Here is a 19,885-nt window from a genome sequence, read left to right on the forward strand (position 1 = left end):
TTGCTTTCTGCCCTCATATTTGGGGAAGGAAAAAAGAGGGGGCTATGATTTAGTTTCCTGTCAAGACTCAAATTAAAAGCACAGCCTGTTTATAACTAAAACCCTCTAGTTGGCCACTTTTAAATGAGGTGATGGGACATTAACTCAGAACCCTCTGCTCACTGTCCTCCTCTGCACTGACCCCTAGCCAGACTTGTGGGGATGGAAAGCAAAATTATACATGTCCAGACATCTTCTCTTCTCTAGAGTGTACCACCACCCAGATTGTACCAATAACCCTAAGCTATTAATGGGAAAAATCCCCAAGAGACATATGCACAAGTCTAATCAGCTTGCTTTCTTTTATTCTTTTTAAAGTCAGGGTCTCACTCTGTTGCCCAGGCTGGAGTGCATTGGCACAATCATGGCTCACTGCAGCCTTCAACTCCCAGGCTCAAGGGATCCACCTGCCTCAGCCTCCCAAGTAGCTGGGACTACAGATATGAGCCACCATGCCTAAGTTCTTTCTTTTTTTGAGAGAGAGATGGGGTCTCATTACATCGCCCAGGCTGGTACCGAACTCCTGGTCTCAAGTCATCTTCCTTCCTCAGTCTCCCGAGTTGCTAGGATTACAAGCATGGGCCACCATGCCTGGCCCTACTCAGCTTTCTATAGGCAAAAGTTCATCTGAGTGCAGTTTGGTTGGTGGAACACTCCAAAGAAGAGAACTTTCTTAAGCCAGAGGGAATATGAAGATCTTTGCTTCCCTCGCTGCCCTTTCACTATACATTAACATTTACAATTCATCCAAACATGGGTCTATCTCCCCGTAAGAGAAATCACTGGCATTTACAAACCCTTCACCACTAGGATTCATTACGTTTTGCTTAAGGTAGTAGTCCCTCATAAGCAAGTTGATCTCCCTCTTAAGAGATTAGTTCTTTTAACTTCTGCTCTGGTCTTTTTCTGCCCCCTTAGGTCATGGATTATATGGGACTTTTGAAATGTTATCCTCCTGGAGGAAAACTAGAGAAGACCAACATGTTAAAGAGAGAACTGCGGCAGTCTATGCAGACTCCATGCTCTCCTTTTCTCTCACCACTGCCATGTACCTGGTCACCTTTGGCATAGGGGCCAGCCCTTTCACGAACATTGAGGCAGCCAGGATTTTCTGCTGCAATTCCTGTATTGCAATCTTCTTCAACTACCTCTATGTACTCTCGTTTTATGGTTCCAGCCTAGTGTTCACTGGCTACATAGAAAACAATTACCAGCATAGTATCTTCTGCAGGAAAGTCCCAAAGCCTGAGGCATTGCAGGAGAAGCCGGCATGGTACAGGTTTCTCCTGACGGCCAGATTCAGTGAGGATACAAGTGAAGGCGAGGAAGCGAACACTTACGAGAGTCACCTATTGGTATGTTTCCTCAAACGCTATTACTGTGACTGGATAACCAACACCTATGTCAAGCCTTTTGTAGTTCTCTTTTACCTTATTTATATTTCCTTTGCCTTAATGGGCTATCTGCAGGTCAGTGAAGGGTCAGACCTTAGTAACATCGTAGCAACCGCGACACAAACCATTGAGTACACTACTGCCCAGCAAAAGTACTTTAGCAACTACAGTCCTGTGATTGGGTTTTACATTTATGAGTCTATAGAATACTGGAACACTAGTGTCCAAGAAGATGTTCTAGAATACACCAAGGGGTTTGTGCGTATATCCTGGTTTGAGAGCTATTTAAATTATCTTCGGAAACTCAATGTATCCACTGGCTTGCCTAAGAAAAATTTCACAGACATGTTGAGGAATTCCTTTCTGAAAGCCCCTCAATTTTCACATTTTCAAGAGGACATCATCTTCTCTAAAAAATACAATGATGAGGTCGACGTAGTGGCCTCCAGAATGTTTTTGGTGGCCAAGACCATGGAAACAAATAGAGAAGAACTCTATGATCTCTTGGAAACCCTGAGGAGACTTTCTGTCACCTCCAAGGTGAAGTTCATCGTCTTCAATCCGTCCTTTGTGTACATGGATCGATATGCCTCCTCTCTGGGAGCCCCCCTGCACAACTCCTGCATCAGTGCTTTGTTCCTGCTATTCTTCTCGGCATTCCTGGTGGCAGATTCACTGATTAATATCTGGATCACTCTAACAGTTGTGTCTGTGGAGTTTGGAGTGATAGGTTTCATGACATTATGGAAAGTAGAACTGGACTGCATTTCTGTGCTATGCTTAATTTATGGAATTAATTACACAATTGACAATTGTGCTCCACTGTTATCCACCTTTGTTCTTGGCAAGGATTTTACAAGAACTAAATGGGTAAAAAATGCCCTGGAAGTGCATGGGGTAGCTATTTTACAGAGTTACCTCTGCTATATTGTTGGTCTGATTCCTCTTGCAGCTGTGCCTTCAAATCTGACCTGTACACTGTTCAGGTGCTTGTTTTTAATAGCATTTGTCACCTTCTTTCACTGCTTTGCCATTTTACCTGTGATACTGACTTTCCTGCCACCTTCTAAGAAAAAAAGGAAAGAGAAGAAAAATCCTGAAAACCGAGAGGAAATTGAGTGTGTAGAAATGGTGGATATTGATAGTACCCGTGTGGTTGACCAAATTACAACAGTGTGATAATGTCCACTTGGTATATTTTCACCTTAGGTCTTATCAAGAGCAAAGAGATTATGTTAATGAAATAATTAAATTCAAAGTTGTTCCCTTTTTTAAAGATAAGAAACAGGCATTGACAAAAAAAAGTAAAGGGCAGTGGGAGGAGATGGGCATGGTATATTTTCAGTCTTTAAAACAATAGAGTTGTTATGAGAGTACACACACACACACACACACACACACACACACACAGTCTCTTAAACTAGGATCAAATAGAAGGAAGCTTATTAACAAGCAGGATCCTATCTTATCCAAACTGCAGATGTTGCTGGCATTGTGACAAACCCCACTGATTGAAAGGTCAACTGCTAAAGCAGAAATAGCTTTAAGCATTGTTCAAACAGTAAGGCTTCCAGAACTTCTGTAGAGCAGTAGCTCTAGTCGTGGTCTATGGTTTGAGGTTTTAGCCGTCTCACCTAGCTCCCTAACACCCAAGGAGATGCTTGTGAAAGTTCTGACTAGCAAAACCAAGTCAGAGCCTTGGAAACTGAAATGTGGTAGAATGGCCATCACTCGTAGACTAAAATTGATTCACTCCTAAATTCACCCAGGTGAGGCTGTTTTGTTGTCTAGAATGAAATTCCCATATTCCTCCATTGATATGCTTTTAACATTTGTATAGTTTGGTTTGGTTAAAACACCTTAAAACCAATGACAACTCCAGCATTGCAGAATTGGTGTGATTCTATTTTGGAATAGCTTGTCACTTGTCACCAAATAGGTCTGCTTTATTAGTTACAGCTCTTGGCAGAAGGATCCAGGGACCCAAAACCAGAGAGCCAAACCCAAATACCTGGCATGACGGAGCAAAAGCAGGTGTCTACTTGGACCCAGATATAGTGTCTCCATTTGAACAACAACAACAAAATAGCCAGCTGGTACAGCTGTTTGTGGTTGGCCTTACATGGATTTTTTGAATGGATACCCAGAAACATCTGCCCACACATAACTGAGGGGAAAAAAAATGAACACTGAAATAGTTATTTGCTGTTGCTTCCAACTTGTAGTGCCAGTCTGCCTTTGGTATGAAACATGCCTGCTCAGAGACAGAGGGGAGAAGAAGATCTTTGGTAAGTCTAAGTCCTAACACTGAGTTTGTAAAAGTGCAGGGAGATAAAGGGCCAAAAGGGGGATAGGTGGAAAAGACTGGAAAAAGTCATCACTAATATAAATCTATCAATGATGGCAGTCCAATTTTCTTGCTAAACTGGCTGCACATCACCTTGCTGGTCCCCTCACATACCTTTTTTGATGCCCTTCTACTTCTTCATAGCAAGGCCCTTCTGTACATTAGCAAGCCTAGATATTTATACTTTCGACTTTGACTATCTACAGAAGAGTGGTTCAGCTAAACGGAAATGGTTTAGATTTTAAAAGGCTGTATACATTGCCCAGGCCCCTGCATTTCTTTAAATTTATAAAAATGAAGCTAAAACCTGGTTACATTTGAAGCAAATATCTACAGTATTTTTCCCTTTTAGAGATGTAGCTTATTTAGACATCTATAGTAGTAAGCATTTCCCAAAAGCATTTTACCTTTCTGAACCTTAACAGACATACTGTGCAACTTACCCATCCTCTGCAGAGGAGGAAACTGAGACCTAGGAGAATAAGGTGACTCACTCAGGTCACACCACTAAAGGATTTTCATCATTTCAGCATACCTAAGACAGGGCAGGCCAATTTTCAGTTTTCTCATAAGACGGCTATTACTCCTCTCAAAATGCATTTCCAAGGAAGGAACATACAACTTTATTGGCCACAGGGCAGACGTTTTTATAGTGTCTGTGATTAAAATGTTTGAGGTTTAGGTTTGCCATTGTCTTTCCACAACAGCAAAAAAGCCCAAATAATTCAGATGTAACCACACTAAGTGCAAACCTGTGCTTTCGATTTCACATACTATTGTCCATACAGTTCTAAATCCATGTGCAGGGGATCACAGCTAGTGCATTACACACTTGGTCAGTCTCCCCTGCAGACACACTAAGCGATAATACCAATGTGTTATGCACTCAACTAGAAGATAATAAGCTTTAATCTGAGGACAAATACAGTCCTCACAAAAGGGCAAGTTTGCATAACAGATCTTCAATCAAGTCTCTCTCCAAGGGGCCTGCAAGTAGGCTATTATTTATAAAACACAACTGAAGAGGGGATTGGTCTTATTCTTAAATCATATGTTGCTAAATCATTTTCTGAACAGTGTGTTCTAAATCAGTCATTGATTTAGTGTCAGTCACGTGGAGTACCTCGGCTTAAAGCGACTCCACAAAACTGACACAACACACTTACCAATTAAATGTATTTTGTTGAGAATTTAATCATTCAATCTGGTCAACCAGAATGACTTACTGTGGAACTTTGTTTTATGAGAGAGAGTTTTCTAACTTGATTGAGTCTCTGTATACCTTGGGATATCATATTTTTTAATGAAGGGCCTTTTCAAATTTGTCAACTTCTCTTTTCAGCCCTTGAAATGAAGGCTTATGGAATTCCGACTGTGAAATGAATTTTTCTATTGGGAGATTATGCATGCCAAAATTTATTATTTATTGTTAGATAATTATTTATTTGTTAATATTGATTATTGATTATTGCTCTGTCACATTGGTTTAGCCCCACTGTGCAGAAGACACTTTAGAAGTAACTCAGACTCCCATCTCCATAAAGTCTAAGTTTTTACTTCATCAAGTTTTACTTTTTGAATTGCTATAAAGAGGGAAAAAGTAATCCCTGCAAACACTTAAAGAAGCTGTGTTTTTTCTTTCAGTTAATTCCAACCAAGACGTTAACGTCCACTTTACCAAAGAAACTTATTTGGTTGGTTTTGAATTGGTGTTTGTTGTTTGTTTACCAAAGAAATTATTCCATTTATCAAAATATTTCTCCTGGTCAACTAAACAACTGTGATACCGGGTCTTTTTTGGCCATTCATAAGGAAAATTTTTAGAAGTCAGGATAAGGGTGATATTCTCTCATTTAGTGAAACTCAGAAGAAGATGTAAATTCACAAGGAATGTGGTGTTTGCAAAAAAGAAAATGAAACCTGAAATAGGACGTTATTGTTTAGTCCTACAGCAGCATTCACACAGGTGGCATCAGGGTTCCTCAGGTTAAAAGAAGTAGTTTGTTCCAGAGATAAAGGAAGACAAACCCTCACGAAATGTTTCTCCATTGTTCCAGCTCATAAGTTTTGCTTCATTTTGGGTTTTGGAGTTTTTAGTTTCTTTGGTGTTTGTTTTGCTTTTATTTGGTTTGTGGTTTTTGTTTGCTTGTGTTTGCTTCTGCCTTTCCAACCACTTTTACTCCCTCAGTTTTCAGTGAGAAGTGAGATAATCAGATGCCACCCTCCATAGCCACACTTATTTATGCAGTATACTGCTCCAAATGAGGGCCTTGGTAACCCTTATGACCCTTTTCTTTAAAGTACCCACCACCCATTTGTAAGTGGCATTCTGGGACTATGACACCACTTTTCTCCAGTGCCAATGACAGAGCTCAGCTGTGTCCATCACAAGAACAAGTGGAATGGGCAGGTGCCTTGGGGGTGTGGCATGAGGCAGAGCCTTCTGGACACAAATGTTATCTTCCTCATAATGACTTTAATCTTTTGGATCGTATTTAAGTACCCCTGTAGCTTTATAGTAGCATATGATCTCTGTGACTCTGTTTTCTCATCTGTAAAATGGGGAGAATATCAGTAAATTTCTTTAAATTCAGCATATAATTATTGAGTGCCAAATATTGCCCAGATACTGTTCTAGAGACTGGGGGCACAACAGTCAACAAATCATATTTTTAAAAATCTGTTCTTGTAGAGCCTACCTTTGAGTGACATTGCCGGTATATTGTGGGGATTGAGTGAGATGAGAGATGACATTTGGAAAGCACTCTTGGAAAGGCCTGGCAAAGAAAAGAGACTCAAAACATTGTTTATAAATTGTCAATCTCGCACAGTAGCACTAGGACTCAGGATGTAAAGCTACTGAGAAATAGATTGGAGCCTGAGATTAGGGCTACAAATGCAATGAGTCGTCACAGAAGGTAGTTAATTGCCAGTCATTTTAGGACATTCAAAATTAAGCTGATCACCACTTAGTGGGGCCACTGTAAAGAGAGTGCAAGCCCTGGATGTTGGTGTCATACTACCATCTTTGAAAAAAATGGATACAGGCACTTGTATTTGAGGATGGAAAAGGGATTATTGAATAACTATGCCTGGCTTGTCCAAGGGAATGCAAACATTCCCTGTAGGTAATTTGCTTTAATTTTGTGTTAAAAGCACCAGGTATTAAAAGACATAAAGTTCCTATTTTTTAAAAGCATAGTAAAGCTGCAATACAAAGGAAAATATTAAGTTAGTGGATTTGCTGGCAAAGAACTAAGAATGGCTGCAGCCAACACATTGCAGAGTTCCTCCCTGTGGTGGTTACAACTGTTTATTTCTGTTTCATGCCAGTCTAGGAGAAAGCAAAGAGGAAAGTGGATGAGCTATAATCAGTTCACCTGAATACGCAGTGCCAGGATGTCCCTCCCAGTTTGCCTCTCACCTGCCCTGCTTCTGCCCAGGTGATTTGTTTGAAATCCTCTTTGATATCTATGAGAGTACCGTGGAAGGAAGAAGTGAGGCAACCAGAGAGCTATGGCCTCTGTGCAGATTTTTGAGTTAGATTAAAATTAGCACCACCTGATTAGAGCCTGTCTGGTCAGGAAAGCAGCCTTCTTTTCAAAGTACAAAGAAAGCAATGCGTACCAAGGAGGCAACCAACAGAGAAACCTTAGTGAAAGAAGTGACGTTCCTGTGGAATGTGCCAGCAGCTTCTCCCTCCAGAATGCTGACACCGGATGAATCTTTGGTTAGAATTAAGCCTACCCCTTTTTTTTTTCACATGAGAAAACAGAAGCTGGAGAATGAAATTATGTTCACAAAGCTAATTAGAGACAGATATGACACTATAATTGAAATCTACTTCTTAGCCTTAATTCTTTCTCCATTCTGCCACTTTCCTGCCAAATTCTATTTATCTAAATTGTGGAGGTCTTAACCTGGGGGCCATGAATGAGTTCATGGGAGGGGTCTCTGAGCTCCCTAAAATTAAATTATATGCAAAAATGTGTGTATATGTTCAACATGTGCATTTTCCTAAAAGAGAGGGCTCATAGTTGTCATCAGATTGCAAAAGAGGTCTGTGACCCAAAAAGGGTGAAGAACCACTGTCCTCAATTAATAAAGTCCTCTTTGGGAGTGTGATCCTGGTGTCCTTGTTTTGGCTAATGAGCAATCAAAAACTTTTGAACTATCTTTTCTCTAAGGAACCAAAAATGCTTCCAAAGTTTGGTTTCTTCATGCCAAGCCAAGTGCCTACTTCTATTCATTTATTCTTCATTCATTCTTTCATTCATTTATTCTGAAGACATATTTTCAGTGCCAATTCATGTTCTTGCACCAGCTAAATATGCCCTCCACAGTAGGACAAGGAAAGGAGCCCTCTGTACTGTGCTCTTGTTGGCAAGAGGAATACCAGGTTGCTACCACATTCTCACTGTTGCAACAAAATATATATAGCCTCAGAATTTCAGTAACCATCCCACACACACATACACACATAAAAGCGGCAGCCAACAAAGCCAACATATAGAAGTGTGCCCTGTCAAAGAACCAGGGAAGAGCAGCCTATTTCCAGGTTATATATAGTTATATGCTGCTGTGCAACTTTCACATCCTTGGAAGGGCTGCTCCCAAATGAGCCCTACTCTGAGATGTCTATACCAGGCATACTTTCACACATGTGCAGTAGCCTACTCTCAAACAAATATGGAGAGAATAAGTTTCATTCATCTTGATAATATTTGTAGTGGGCAAAGAAGAAACCATGGCCATGGACAGATGGGTGCATTTAAGGACAGGTATGGCTGGGTGTGGTGGCTCACACCTGTAATCCCAGCACTTTGGGAGGCCAAGGCAAGTGGATCGCAAGATCAAGAGATCAAGACTATCTTGGCCAGCATGGTGAAACCCTGTCTCTACTAAAAATACAAAAAAATTAGCTGGGCATGGTGGTAGCTACTCAGGAGGCTGAGGCAGAAGAATCGCTTGAACCCAGTAGGCTGAGGTTGCAGTGAGCCGAGATCGCACCACTGCACTCCAGCCTGGTGACAGAGCAAGACTCCATCTCAAAAAAAAAAAAAGGACAGTTGTGTCTTATACACAGATATGCAGAAGCCCAGTTCTCTTGTTTCCTATTCAGAAGCTAGATAAAATGCAGGTTGCTGAAGGAAGTTGGAAAATAAATGACTGTACTGTACTTGTTGGCTCTGCTGCTTCTGGTATAACTTCAGGCACAATGGAATCCACCTGGGTTGACCTAAGGGAAAGGCTGAGTGAATCCCTACTTGGCCTTGTTTGAAGGACCAAGGAGGCACCAATAGCTGATCAGTGCCCCTTCCATCATCCTCTGCCCAGCCATGATAAGGAAAGCCTTCTGTTGAGATGGAAGAATATTAGTTCAACTTTGTAGCATCTGATGTGAAGTTTGAGGGCTTTGTTCTTTGGGATCTACAAAGTGCTTTGTCTAATTCCTGCAAAGTGGCAAAGACCCAACCCATTTCCATTACTCATTCCAGGTTCATGCTTAGGAAAACTGGTAACATTCTCTTCAGCAAAACAATTTTCTTAATGATTCCTTAACATTTTCCTAGGATGAATCTTGAACATGTTTAGCTCAGCCTTTCAGATATTTATTCTTTAAATTACCATCCTGTCAAAATTGCCTTTGCCCACTGATCCAGAATCACCAAGGCAGTTGTCATGATATCTCCCAGGACTGTGGGTGACTGGGCAAACTGGTAGTGACCCATTGGCTCTGCTTCACACACATACACACACTGGCACATATATGCACACATGCACATATTTGTGCACAACACAACTATAACACATAGAAACATATACATATGCACATGTTTACATACACACATATCACAAATGCGCATATACACATACACATGCACACCACCTTTTACAAAACACCTTACACATTTGAGGCACATTGAAATGCCTTGGCAAGCCCAACCCTATGGTTCTTTAAGGTTTGGCAGGCCAAGGGCTTCAGATGTCTGCAGGATACCATTGAAAAAATGTTATCTTCCCCTTCTATATGTTTCTTGTGCATGAGCATAGCTAAGAGCAGGCAAACTATCCTTTAACGAAAAGAAACCTGGAAACGTGAATGTGCCTTGCAATTTAAAAATTGCTAACAGTTTCATAGTGGGAAAACTGCATTTGTTAGAATTTTCCAAGTCATAAGCAAAAAGAATAGCATAGACCCAAAACCACAGAGATCTCTCCCAAGGTCTGGAATTGTGGGAATTTATTTAGAATATTTGCTTGGTGATCCAGAGAAAGGGGAAAGAAGTGGGGAAGAAGGACATATGGGGTGGTCCCACCATCTTGCCAACTCCTCATCTTAGGAAGAAGTGGGCAGTTTCCATTTATCCCTAGCATCAGTTTGATGGGAAAACTGGTGAATTTCATCCACCTCAAGGAAAGGAAGTGCCATGCATGGAAGCCTGGTGATAGGCAACATCCATTTAGGAAAAAAGTCACACAAGCAACAGAAGAACTACCCAAGACTAGAAGCTTATACCAGTCTCTCTCTCTCTCTCTCTCTCTCTCTCTCTCTCTCTCTCTCTCTCTCTCTCTCTCTCTCTCACACACACACACACACACACACACACACACACACACAGTAGTTGGGAGTAGACATTAAGAGGAACCCTAATACAGTTCCCCCCAAAAAATCTTGGCATACACTATAACAGGGAAAAAATAATTATTGAGAAGCTGAAAACAACCAAATCTGTGAGGAATGACTGAATATATGAGCTGAGAATAATGTACGTTTTTCTGGATTCTCTATAAGATAAAGATATAGAGCCTGAATCTATGCTTTTCTAAATAAAGGAACCTCCACATTTTCTTTTGAATTTTTGATCTATAATTCCTCTTCAGCAACTTAGAATACACTCAAGTTCTTTTCCTATTGCCTACAATCCCATAATACAAGCACCCACTATTTGTTATGGCTTATACCTGGGCTTAGAACCCATGAGCAGAATTATTGAATTATTGAATGCTAGGCCCAAACAAAAGAAATTTCAGCTCGGTTTTAGTAATTTCTTGATCAAACTTCTCTCATTTCTGTAAATGTGCAAATATTTCAAACTTGTAAAAAGTATGTCTACAAAGCCAATGCTCTTAGTATTTTTAACATCAAAGATAACTTCTGCCAATAATTATTAATGACAAAGCAGTCATTATTGTTTGATGTTCCTTTAACAGTCCAATTGTAGTAGGTGAGAAAACAAAAAAAAGAAGAAAAGCTATGTTGAATATTTAGTAATGTTGGAAAAGATCCTCACCCTAGACATAAATTAGTTTAAACATTTAAACATGGCCCCTCTCTTATTGTCATTGCTAGTGAAAGAAGTTCCTGAAATTACATATTATTTTGTAAAGTTTTGGGCTAAATCACAATAAATTTTTATGTTGCTTCCATGGAAATAGATCATAAGACCACAGTTTGTCAACCATTCATTCAGTATTCAGAAATCTTATCACCTATGCCTCCAGAAAGAACCATAGTTATATTATGTTTCACAGTATTTTAGTTGGGTGATTCTGGTCATAATAAACTATTTTCAAACTAGGAAAAAGTATCAAAATGCTAGAGTACATAATGAGTTCAGCTTCATCAGTTTTTAGACAGATAAGCATAAAACCCTACTGGAAAATAATAACAGTCAAACTTAAGAGTTTTACAAAGTGTGAGTCACGTCACTTTTCTCCATGACAGGCAGCACATGATCAGGTGGAATTTAATCAAAAATGTACCCAGAATAATTTCCCACAAAGAGTTGTAATACTTTGCAGCAAGGGGCATTAATAAATTATCATTTTTACCTAAAGTCAAGAGACACACAGACCTTTTTTGGTGCCCCTCTACATTGTCATAGCAAGGCCCTTCTGAACATTAGCAAGCCTAGATGTTTATACCACTTATTTGCAGTATCTATAGGGGGATGATTCATGAATAGAAACAGAAATGTTTTATCTGAAGAGGCTGTGTATGCCAACCTAGACCCCTGCATTTCTTTATAAAAATAAGACTAAACTTGTTACATTTGAGGCAAATGTGTACAGTATTTTTTTCCTTTTAAAGATAGTTTAAAAAATCAATGTAATAACAAATGGCCAACTCTTTCAAAAAAAAAATTCCTGTATTTTGTACTACTCGAGTTTCTCTAATGCCTAAAATATGTATTTACATCATCCCACACCTACACAGAAACAAAATCAGCAGGGAAAACCATCCCACTGATGATTGGCAATTCCACAGTTCTTCTCCATCTGACCAGCTTTCACCAGAGGGCAATCTTTCATGCTTGCACATGGAGTTTATACACTGTAGAAGCCCCCAAGTCACTTAGCACACTAAACCTGGGAAATGGATCATGCCAAATACATTGAGTCCTTAGTTGACTATCTTTTCATATTAAAATCCCATCTTCCAATGAAGCATCCTGTTTTCAATCTTGATATCAAATTTCAAATGTAAAGATTTCAAATGTATTGCTTTCACCTTTGCTTTTTTATTCATTTATTTTTAATTGACATAAAAATTGTATATATTTATGGGATACAATGTGATGTTTTGATATATGTATGCATTGTGGAATGATTAAATCAAGCTAATTAACATATCTATCACTTCACATATTTCTTTTTTTGCTTTAAGTTTTTCAGACATATTTCTAATCCTCTACTAGATACAACAGAGACTCAAATGTCAGTGGGCCAGGGGAATATCTCCAGTTTGATTTTTTTTCTTTTTCTTTTTTTTTGAGATGGAATCTCACCCTGTCACCCAGGCTGGAGTGCAATGGCACAATCTAAGTTCACTGCAACCTCCACCTCCCAGGTTCAAGAGATTCTCCTGCCTTGGCCTCCAAGTAACTGGGTTTATGGACACACGCCACACCTGGATAATTTTGTATTTTTAGTAGAGATAGGGTTTCACCATGTTGGCCAGGGTAGTCTCGAACTCCTGACCTCAGGTGATCCACCCACCTAGGTGTCCCAAAGTGCTGAGATTACAGGTGTGAGCGACACGCCTGTTCTTTTCTTTATGTTCAGGTATTTCATTTCTCTTTAAGAGTAATTAGTATGTGTTTTTGTTGCTGTTTATGTTTCGTTTTGTTTACACTAGATGAGCAATCAAAAAAAGTGTCTATGACTCAATATCCTACAGGTAAAGGTGTGGGGTTTTCACTTGTTTGTTTAGCAGCAAATGTCTTTATAAAACCTTGTATATGATGCTTTCTTTGGCTTAACAGTCACAATGTTACAACTCTGTCTCTGATGAAAGAAAAGAGAAACCAGTTCCTGGCCTTAGTTTAATATATAATCACAAATGGGGAAATAAAAGTTGTAGTGGGAAGCACCCTATATGCCTACCTGCCTGGGCTTACAGGAAGTCAACAGAGGCCTAAGAAAAAATATAAGGTTGGCCTCTTCTTTCTGTAGAATTCTGGTTTTCCCTGGGCATTTGGGGTTGAGGGAGAGGAAATGTTGGGTGTATTAGTTATAGGTCATCACCTGTATGGAGAGGGAGGAGAAAAACCCTAGGAGGAAAGTAACAAAGCAGTATATATACACGGGGTATCAAAATAATTGTCAGGAGTTGGTGGGTGAGTGTTCTTTTTTAGTTCATTTCACAGGACTAACTAAATGGATGAATGATTATCACTGTCACAAAAGAAAGTTTGAATCTAAAATTATGTGTCACAGGTACCAAATTACAATATCATAATGTGAAGAATTGGGATGATTTCAGATTTTGTTTCAATAGTACTGAGCTGGAACCCAGCAGCTGGGAACAGCTAAAGGAGAAGTAGCACTCACTTCTGTCTGCTAAAGTCCTTATTTAGCCCATTTCCATGGAAACTAAAATCAGATCTCTCTCTCTCTCTCTCTTTCTCTCTCTCTCTCTCACACACACACACACACACACACACACACACACAGTTGGGGGGGCATGTCTAGAGTTTGGGGTGTGTGTGTGTGTGAACATATATAGGATAATTTCTGCATGAACATTCTCTTATTAGAGATAACTCTCCAACAAATGGAAGAAGGGTCAGCAATCCAGGCTGACTTCCTTTTTTAGAAGGCAAACCCGTAATGCAGATGAAAAACTCAGGTTAGAAAAGTAAATATATCACACCAGCCCTTTGCTACCAATTCCTTGGGGCATTCCATTTCATAGCTGCATGTTCAATTAATTTAGCTAACTTGGAAATATTTTATGGTGAGAAGACAGCCACTGAAACTAAATTTAATCCCTTGGATTTTTGCCCACTTTGCTTTACTCTGAAGCATTGACATTTCCCTATATAGCCTGGAAAATAAAGGCTAAGGGAAAAGAGAAAGTGAATTAGTTTATTTTACTTTTTCAACATATACCTTGTTAAGTTTCTATCCTAATGGAAAAATGATAGGTGCCTATTCCAGATTTATGGGGACATTTTATAATAAATGATTCCATCTTAGTCCACATCTCCCTTAAAGACAGGCCAACACTCAAGTTGCTGCTTATAAAAGGGTACTGATAAAACCTTCCAGTAGGGGTAGAAAAAGAATAAATACTGTTCCTTTCAATGAGGTCACCAGGCAACCTGGATGCCTTCTATACATGGAAAATTTTCGATAGGGGAAAAAATTTTACTTCCTATTTCTGTCTTTTTTTTTCTATGAGAAAAGATAAAAATAGGATTTCTTTTTAGAGAATTTTCACTTTAAAATGGACTGTAGATGATGATTTTGCATCTTAAATTAGGTTATTTTACCATACCCCTTTGAAAAATTGGTGAGTATTGCAGCTCATAAAATATTTATCTTTTGCTAGAATCTAAAATGGGATGAAGAGCTGTATGTTTCAGCTGGCATAGATGTACAGGACAATAGGGTTTGATCTTAAACATAAGTGACTTATTTTGTTTTAGAGACAGAATTTCACTATGTTGCTCAGGCTGGGGTGCAGTGGTGCAGTCATGTAGCCTCGAACTCTTGGGCTTAAGCAATCATCTTGCCTCAGCCTCCCGAGTAACTAGGACTATAGGCACACACCCCCATGCCTGGTTAATTTCTTTTGTAGTTTCTTATAGAGATAGGAGTGTCCCTGTTTCCCAGGCTAGCTTCAAGCTCCTGGCCTCAAGATGATCCTCCTGCCTCATCCTCCCAAAGCTGTGGGATTACAGGTGTGAGCCATCACACAGTCCATAAGAGTATTTTTTTTAAAAACTCCCTATAGCATATTCTCATTTGTGCTTCATAATTGAATAGGCAGTCTTCTGAAAGGATGAGGGAGCTGATAGTGTATATTCAAAACCAGGGTGGGGCAAGCAATTGTTATATTTTATAAAATTTAAATATTTTTAGAATTATAAAATTGATAAAGGGCTAAAGTCTACTCAAAACCACCATGAGGGGGGCAATTATTTTACTTTGTAAAATGGAAAAGTCATTTCTTAGATTTAAAAATAATCAAAAGTAAACAGTGAGGGGTGACAAAACTAAAATTTCTCATACTAAGGCATGGCTCAAGATGCCATACCCTACCTTCTTGGAGGCAAGTACTATCTCCCCCAAGGTGTTACACTGAGATGACATTTCATCATCTACATGAAAATCTTCATTTCTACAGACAGCATCACTGACTCACAGAATATAAAAACAAAAACAAAAAAAAACCTGGAGTCAAAGAACCTAAACCACCAAGTTCAAAAACTTCCACTGGGAGAGCTCCCTAAAAGAATGTACCATGAGTACCCGTCCCTATAGCTTAAACAGGAATACAGATGTTGAATCTATAAGAATAGAGTCCTAGAAACCATCAAATAAAGGATCCCAGGCTGTTATATTTGTCTGCAATTATATGAATTAAGAAATGTATGGTTGTTAGAAAAAGGGGCCCACTTAATATTTTTCCTTGACCTTGCATTATAGAAAAAATATAGACTGACCTCCCCAAAAAACCCTGAAGGAGTACTGAATATGGTTAACAGACCTTGGCAATTGATGTTCCATGGCTAAAAAGTAAATTTTAGAATGATCTAGTACTATTGAATAATTTCTGTACACATATACACTGAGTCCAAAGCTTAAACTTGAAATAACTATAGTTGTGGGATTTGTATCCCAGCATTTCTTCTGTGGATGTGAAAAGAAAATCTGGAAATTCAGCAATGGTATTAAATACAAATTTACAATATAACTTTACTTTCAATCCTTCTAGGGTCTGGGCATTTCCTTTCTATTACTAAAGAAATGGAAAATCTTAGCATGTGAAAATATTTTGATCACTGCATTAATTTGAATGTTTTTTACTCTCTAGAAATTTTCTTGCTCCTCCCTTTTTCTTTTACTGTTTCAGATTACTCAAAATACAGTCCATAGACTTCAGCCAGTATGGCTCAAATGTTTCCCAGACTTTTGCAATTGTAAGCACTCCTGGGTTCCACTAAAGGGTGGCTGATGCAACTTCTAGATTAACTGTATCCTGGAAGTTATAGAATTATTTACCAACAGCAAAAGGATACAGTTACAAGCTGAAATATTGTGACATACTGTGTAATGTCTACAATCAAATACAGTGTTTAGCAAACAGATACCTCTGTCATTTCGTATTTATGCAGATTTTAAAATAAAGCACACAACAAAAAATGCATATGTATGTATCCCTTTTGCATTACTTTGATCATGGCAAAGGGAAAACACAGCAAACACTGCTGCAAAATGTTTGGCCATCACACAGCATTAAAAATAAAGCAGATGCCAGGTTGAACATTTGCTAGTGTGTGATGTGTCAGCCAAGAATCTTCTTATTCAGGTGTTATAACTCAAACATCATTTCAGAATTTGGTTCATAAATGTCTTACAACCTGTTATTGACATAATGATGAGAGAGATGAGTGTCTCAGGCTGGGTATCCCCCAGAGTCAGATTAGGAGACAAGATGGGAATGCAAGTGGTTTATTTAGGAGGTAATCCCAGTAGTACCAGCAGGGGAAAGGGAAAGTGATACAGGGACTGGGAAGAAGACAATAGGAGATATGTTAATAAACAGGTTACCTCTATGGACAACTGGAGCCCAATCCCACTGGAGGCTTCTGGGAGATGGTTATGGAACATACTTCAGAGTTGTACCTGGGTAACTGGGGTATTTAACTTCCATTTGCCATCAGATATTGGATAAGGGATCCTGATTAACTCACCATTATTAAGTCCTCATTAACTTGTCAGAGCCTCCAGCCTGCCTGCCCCATCTGTGACCTGAAGAAGAGCCCTCAAGGAGAGAGCTACAGGTGTCTGTAGTAGATGCTCTTGGCATATAGTAAAATGCTAAGTGTCAAAGGATATGGACAGAGCATCAGCAGTCTACTATAATGAGGAATATTATTCAATATATACATACAGACACTGAACAGATTATTTAGTTCTCTGAGACACCATGAGGTTGGGGCTGCAGGGATCTAAGCCAAGACTAAAGACAGGTAAGCTAAATTCTGGTTAAGGTCTCCAGCAGAATAAGACCACCAAGAAAAAACTAAAAGCTGGTTAACAACACCAAAGAACTAAGGCCATAGGCATAGTAAATGTAGATAAAGATCATAGCTCATGAGGTGTTCTGGAAGCTAGGCCATTCTAAGGTATGAACAGGATTAAGAAAACATGACTGGAGAAAAACTGGGGCATAGTGTCAGCACCAAGAAGAGCTCTAAATCTAGTTTATTTTTGTGTATACCAGAGGCTTCATATCCAATTGGGTGCTGATAAACTGTAACAACTGGCTGCCTGGGAAGAGGGGTGGCATGGCCTATTCCAAGCTACTCATTGTTTAATCATTGGCTTGCAAAACTCCTGAAAATTTCACAATTGGCTCTCACAAACTGGCATGAGCCAGCTTCACCATAGCATTGCCTGTATCTTTCCACCCAACATCTAGCCACTTTTTAAGGTTTTAAGGGCTACTGACTACCACCAAAACCTATCCAGTTCCTGGTGTTGAAGGTTATGCCTTTAACTACCTCAGTACCTGTGTGGGTCAGTAACACCATTGATTTGGGTCTTGGGGATATTTATTTGAGACTTACCTCTTGGAAACCTCTGATTTTCCTTCATTGCTCTCGTCCTCTGAGCCTTTGAAGTTCCTTGAGTCTGGACTTATGATTTTGGCAGAAGTATCCCTGGGTTAGATTCTGGCAGTCCTTTAGTACCTGCACATTGGCATCTATAAGGTGTCTTATCCATTCATCTGTATTCCAATGGCTTATGTACTCACATTTGCTCCATATATTTATAGGTAAAATCAAATTATACCCATGGCCAAAAGCAAAGGAACTTAGAACTGTCATAAGTACTTAAGTTAATGAACATATCACACACCACAGTCATATACTCAACTCTCTTCCAGATATCATAGTTAATGCAGATTATGTCTGCTCAACCCATGAACAAAATGTTGCACATGAAATTCAACAGAAAGGCATGTTCAGTTCATACATGGAGGTTCCTCTCCACCCAGAGTTCAGGGAACCCTATATCTCCCCATTAAATCCTAACAGAGGTAATTGTCAACCATAGCTACAAGAAGCCACCACTTCTCTGCAAGTAGTGGCTCAAACAGCTATTCACCATTAACTGGCCTTTACCAAGACCTTTATATTTTTAAATATTAAGTGCTACATTTCTATAACCCTCCCTGATAGCAACACCAGTTCTACTGAATTATGTTCCATTCTCTTGATTGTTTCCTCTGTGTTCAAAAAGAAAGGTAGATCCATTTTCAAAGTAAAATATCCCCCTTTCCCTGTCTTCCTCTGGTCATATATAAAGAAGTTACCATCATGTACTCTGGATTTCTTTTTAATTCAGCAAAACTTCCCCACAACTTGCCATCCCTCTTCACTGCTATTGTGGCAAATTTGAGTTGGGTTCTTCTATGCCTATGTTTTATGAAAAGAACTTCTTAATTATGTCAATTAGAGAATTTGAATAAAAATGAGTATAAGGTTCCCATTATTTGGATGTGCTACTCTGGAAGTTCTTGTATTCAGAAGGCATCTCAAGGAAAGTATGGAGAAGAAGACATTATTTATGGCTTAAAACTTGTTCTCTTTATATGGCTTCTCTTTGTGGTAGCTGCCCCTTGGCTCTGATCAAAGCTATGATTTTAAACTCCCTTGCTCAATTTTATACTGTCATCTGAAGACTAGTAGCAGAAAATAGCAATCTGAATAACAATAGCCTTTCAATGTAGTTCCAATATTTCTTCAAGAGGTATTCAAATAGAAGCATCTATTTAATATTCCCTGACAGATTTTCCTTTGAAGAAATTGTAATCCACACAATATTTTGTTTTCTACTATAGCACATCCCATCCTTCTGTCCACAGCAGACAGATGATATTTCTTATTAACTGAAGAAATAATCAAACAAGAAAAACCAGCCATTGAACACTTAGGAATACTATTTGATATATTATTACCAGGTATACACTCTTGGTTCTTGGTAGCAAGAATGTGCCAGCTTTCAACAGCAAATACTGGCAAGGATGTGGAGAAAAGGGAACAGGGAATCCTTGTATACTGTTGGTGGGAATGGAAATTTGTACAGCCACTATGGAGAACAGTTTAGATGTTCCTCAAAAAACTAAAAATTGAGCTACCATATGATCCAGCAATCCCACTCCTGGGTATACAACCAAAAGAAAGGAAATCAGTGTATCAATGAAATATCTGCACTCCTATGTTTGTTGCAGAACTGTTTACAATAATTAAGATTTGAAAGCAACCTAAATGTCCATCAACAGATCAATGGATAAAGAAAATGTGGTATATACACAAATAGAGTACTATTTGGCCATAAAAAAGAATGAGATCCAGTCATTTCCAACAACATGGATGGAACTGTAGACCATTATCCTTAGTGAAATAAGCCAGGCACAGAAAGACAAACATCCCATGTCCTCACTTGTTTGTGGGATCTAGAAATCAAAACAATTGAACTCATGGACATAGAGAGTAGAAGGATGGTTATCAGAGGCTGGGAAGGGTAGTGAGGGTGGTGGGGGAGGTGGGGTGGTTAATGGATACAAAATAAAAATATTTTA

The 19,885-nt window shown here is 39.1% G+C and overlaps 1 protein-coding gene across 1 annotated transcript in view; it reads left to right on the forward strand.

Moving 5' to 3' along the window:
• Positions 1 to 12,414, forward strand: part of PTCHD1 (patched domain containing 1) — a 62,352-nt gene extending 49,938 nt beyond the window's left edge. The window contains exon 3 of the mRNA XM_002807873.7: positions 958 to 12,414. Coding sequence (XP_002807919.3) covers positions 958 to 2,612 — 1,655 coding nt within the window. The 3' untranslated portion in view covers positions 2,613 to 12,414. The remainder of the gene's footprint in view (positions 1 to 957) is intronic.
• The last annotated feature ends 7,471 nt before the right edge of the window (positions 12,415 to 19,885 follow it).

This window comes from Callithrix jacchus, chromosome X (assembly GCF_049354715.1).
Source record: "Callithrix jacchus isolate 240 chromosome X, calJac240_pri, whole genome shotgun sequence".
NCBI classification, from domain to species: Eukaryota; Metazoa; Chordata; class Mammalia; order Primates; family Cebidae; genus Callithrix; species Callithrix jacchus.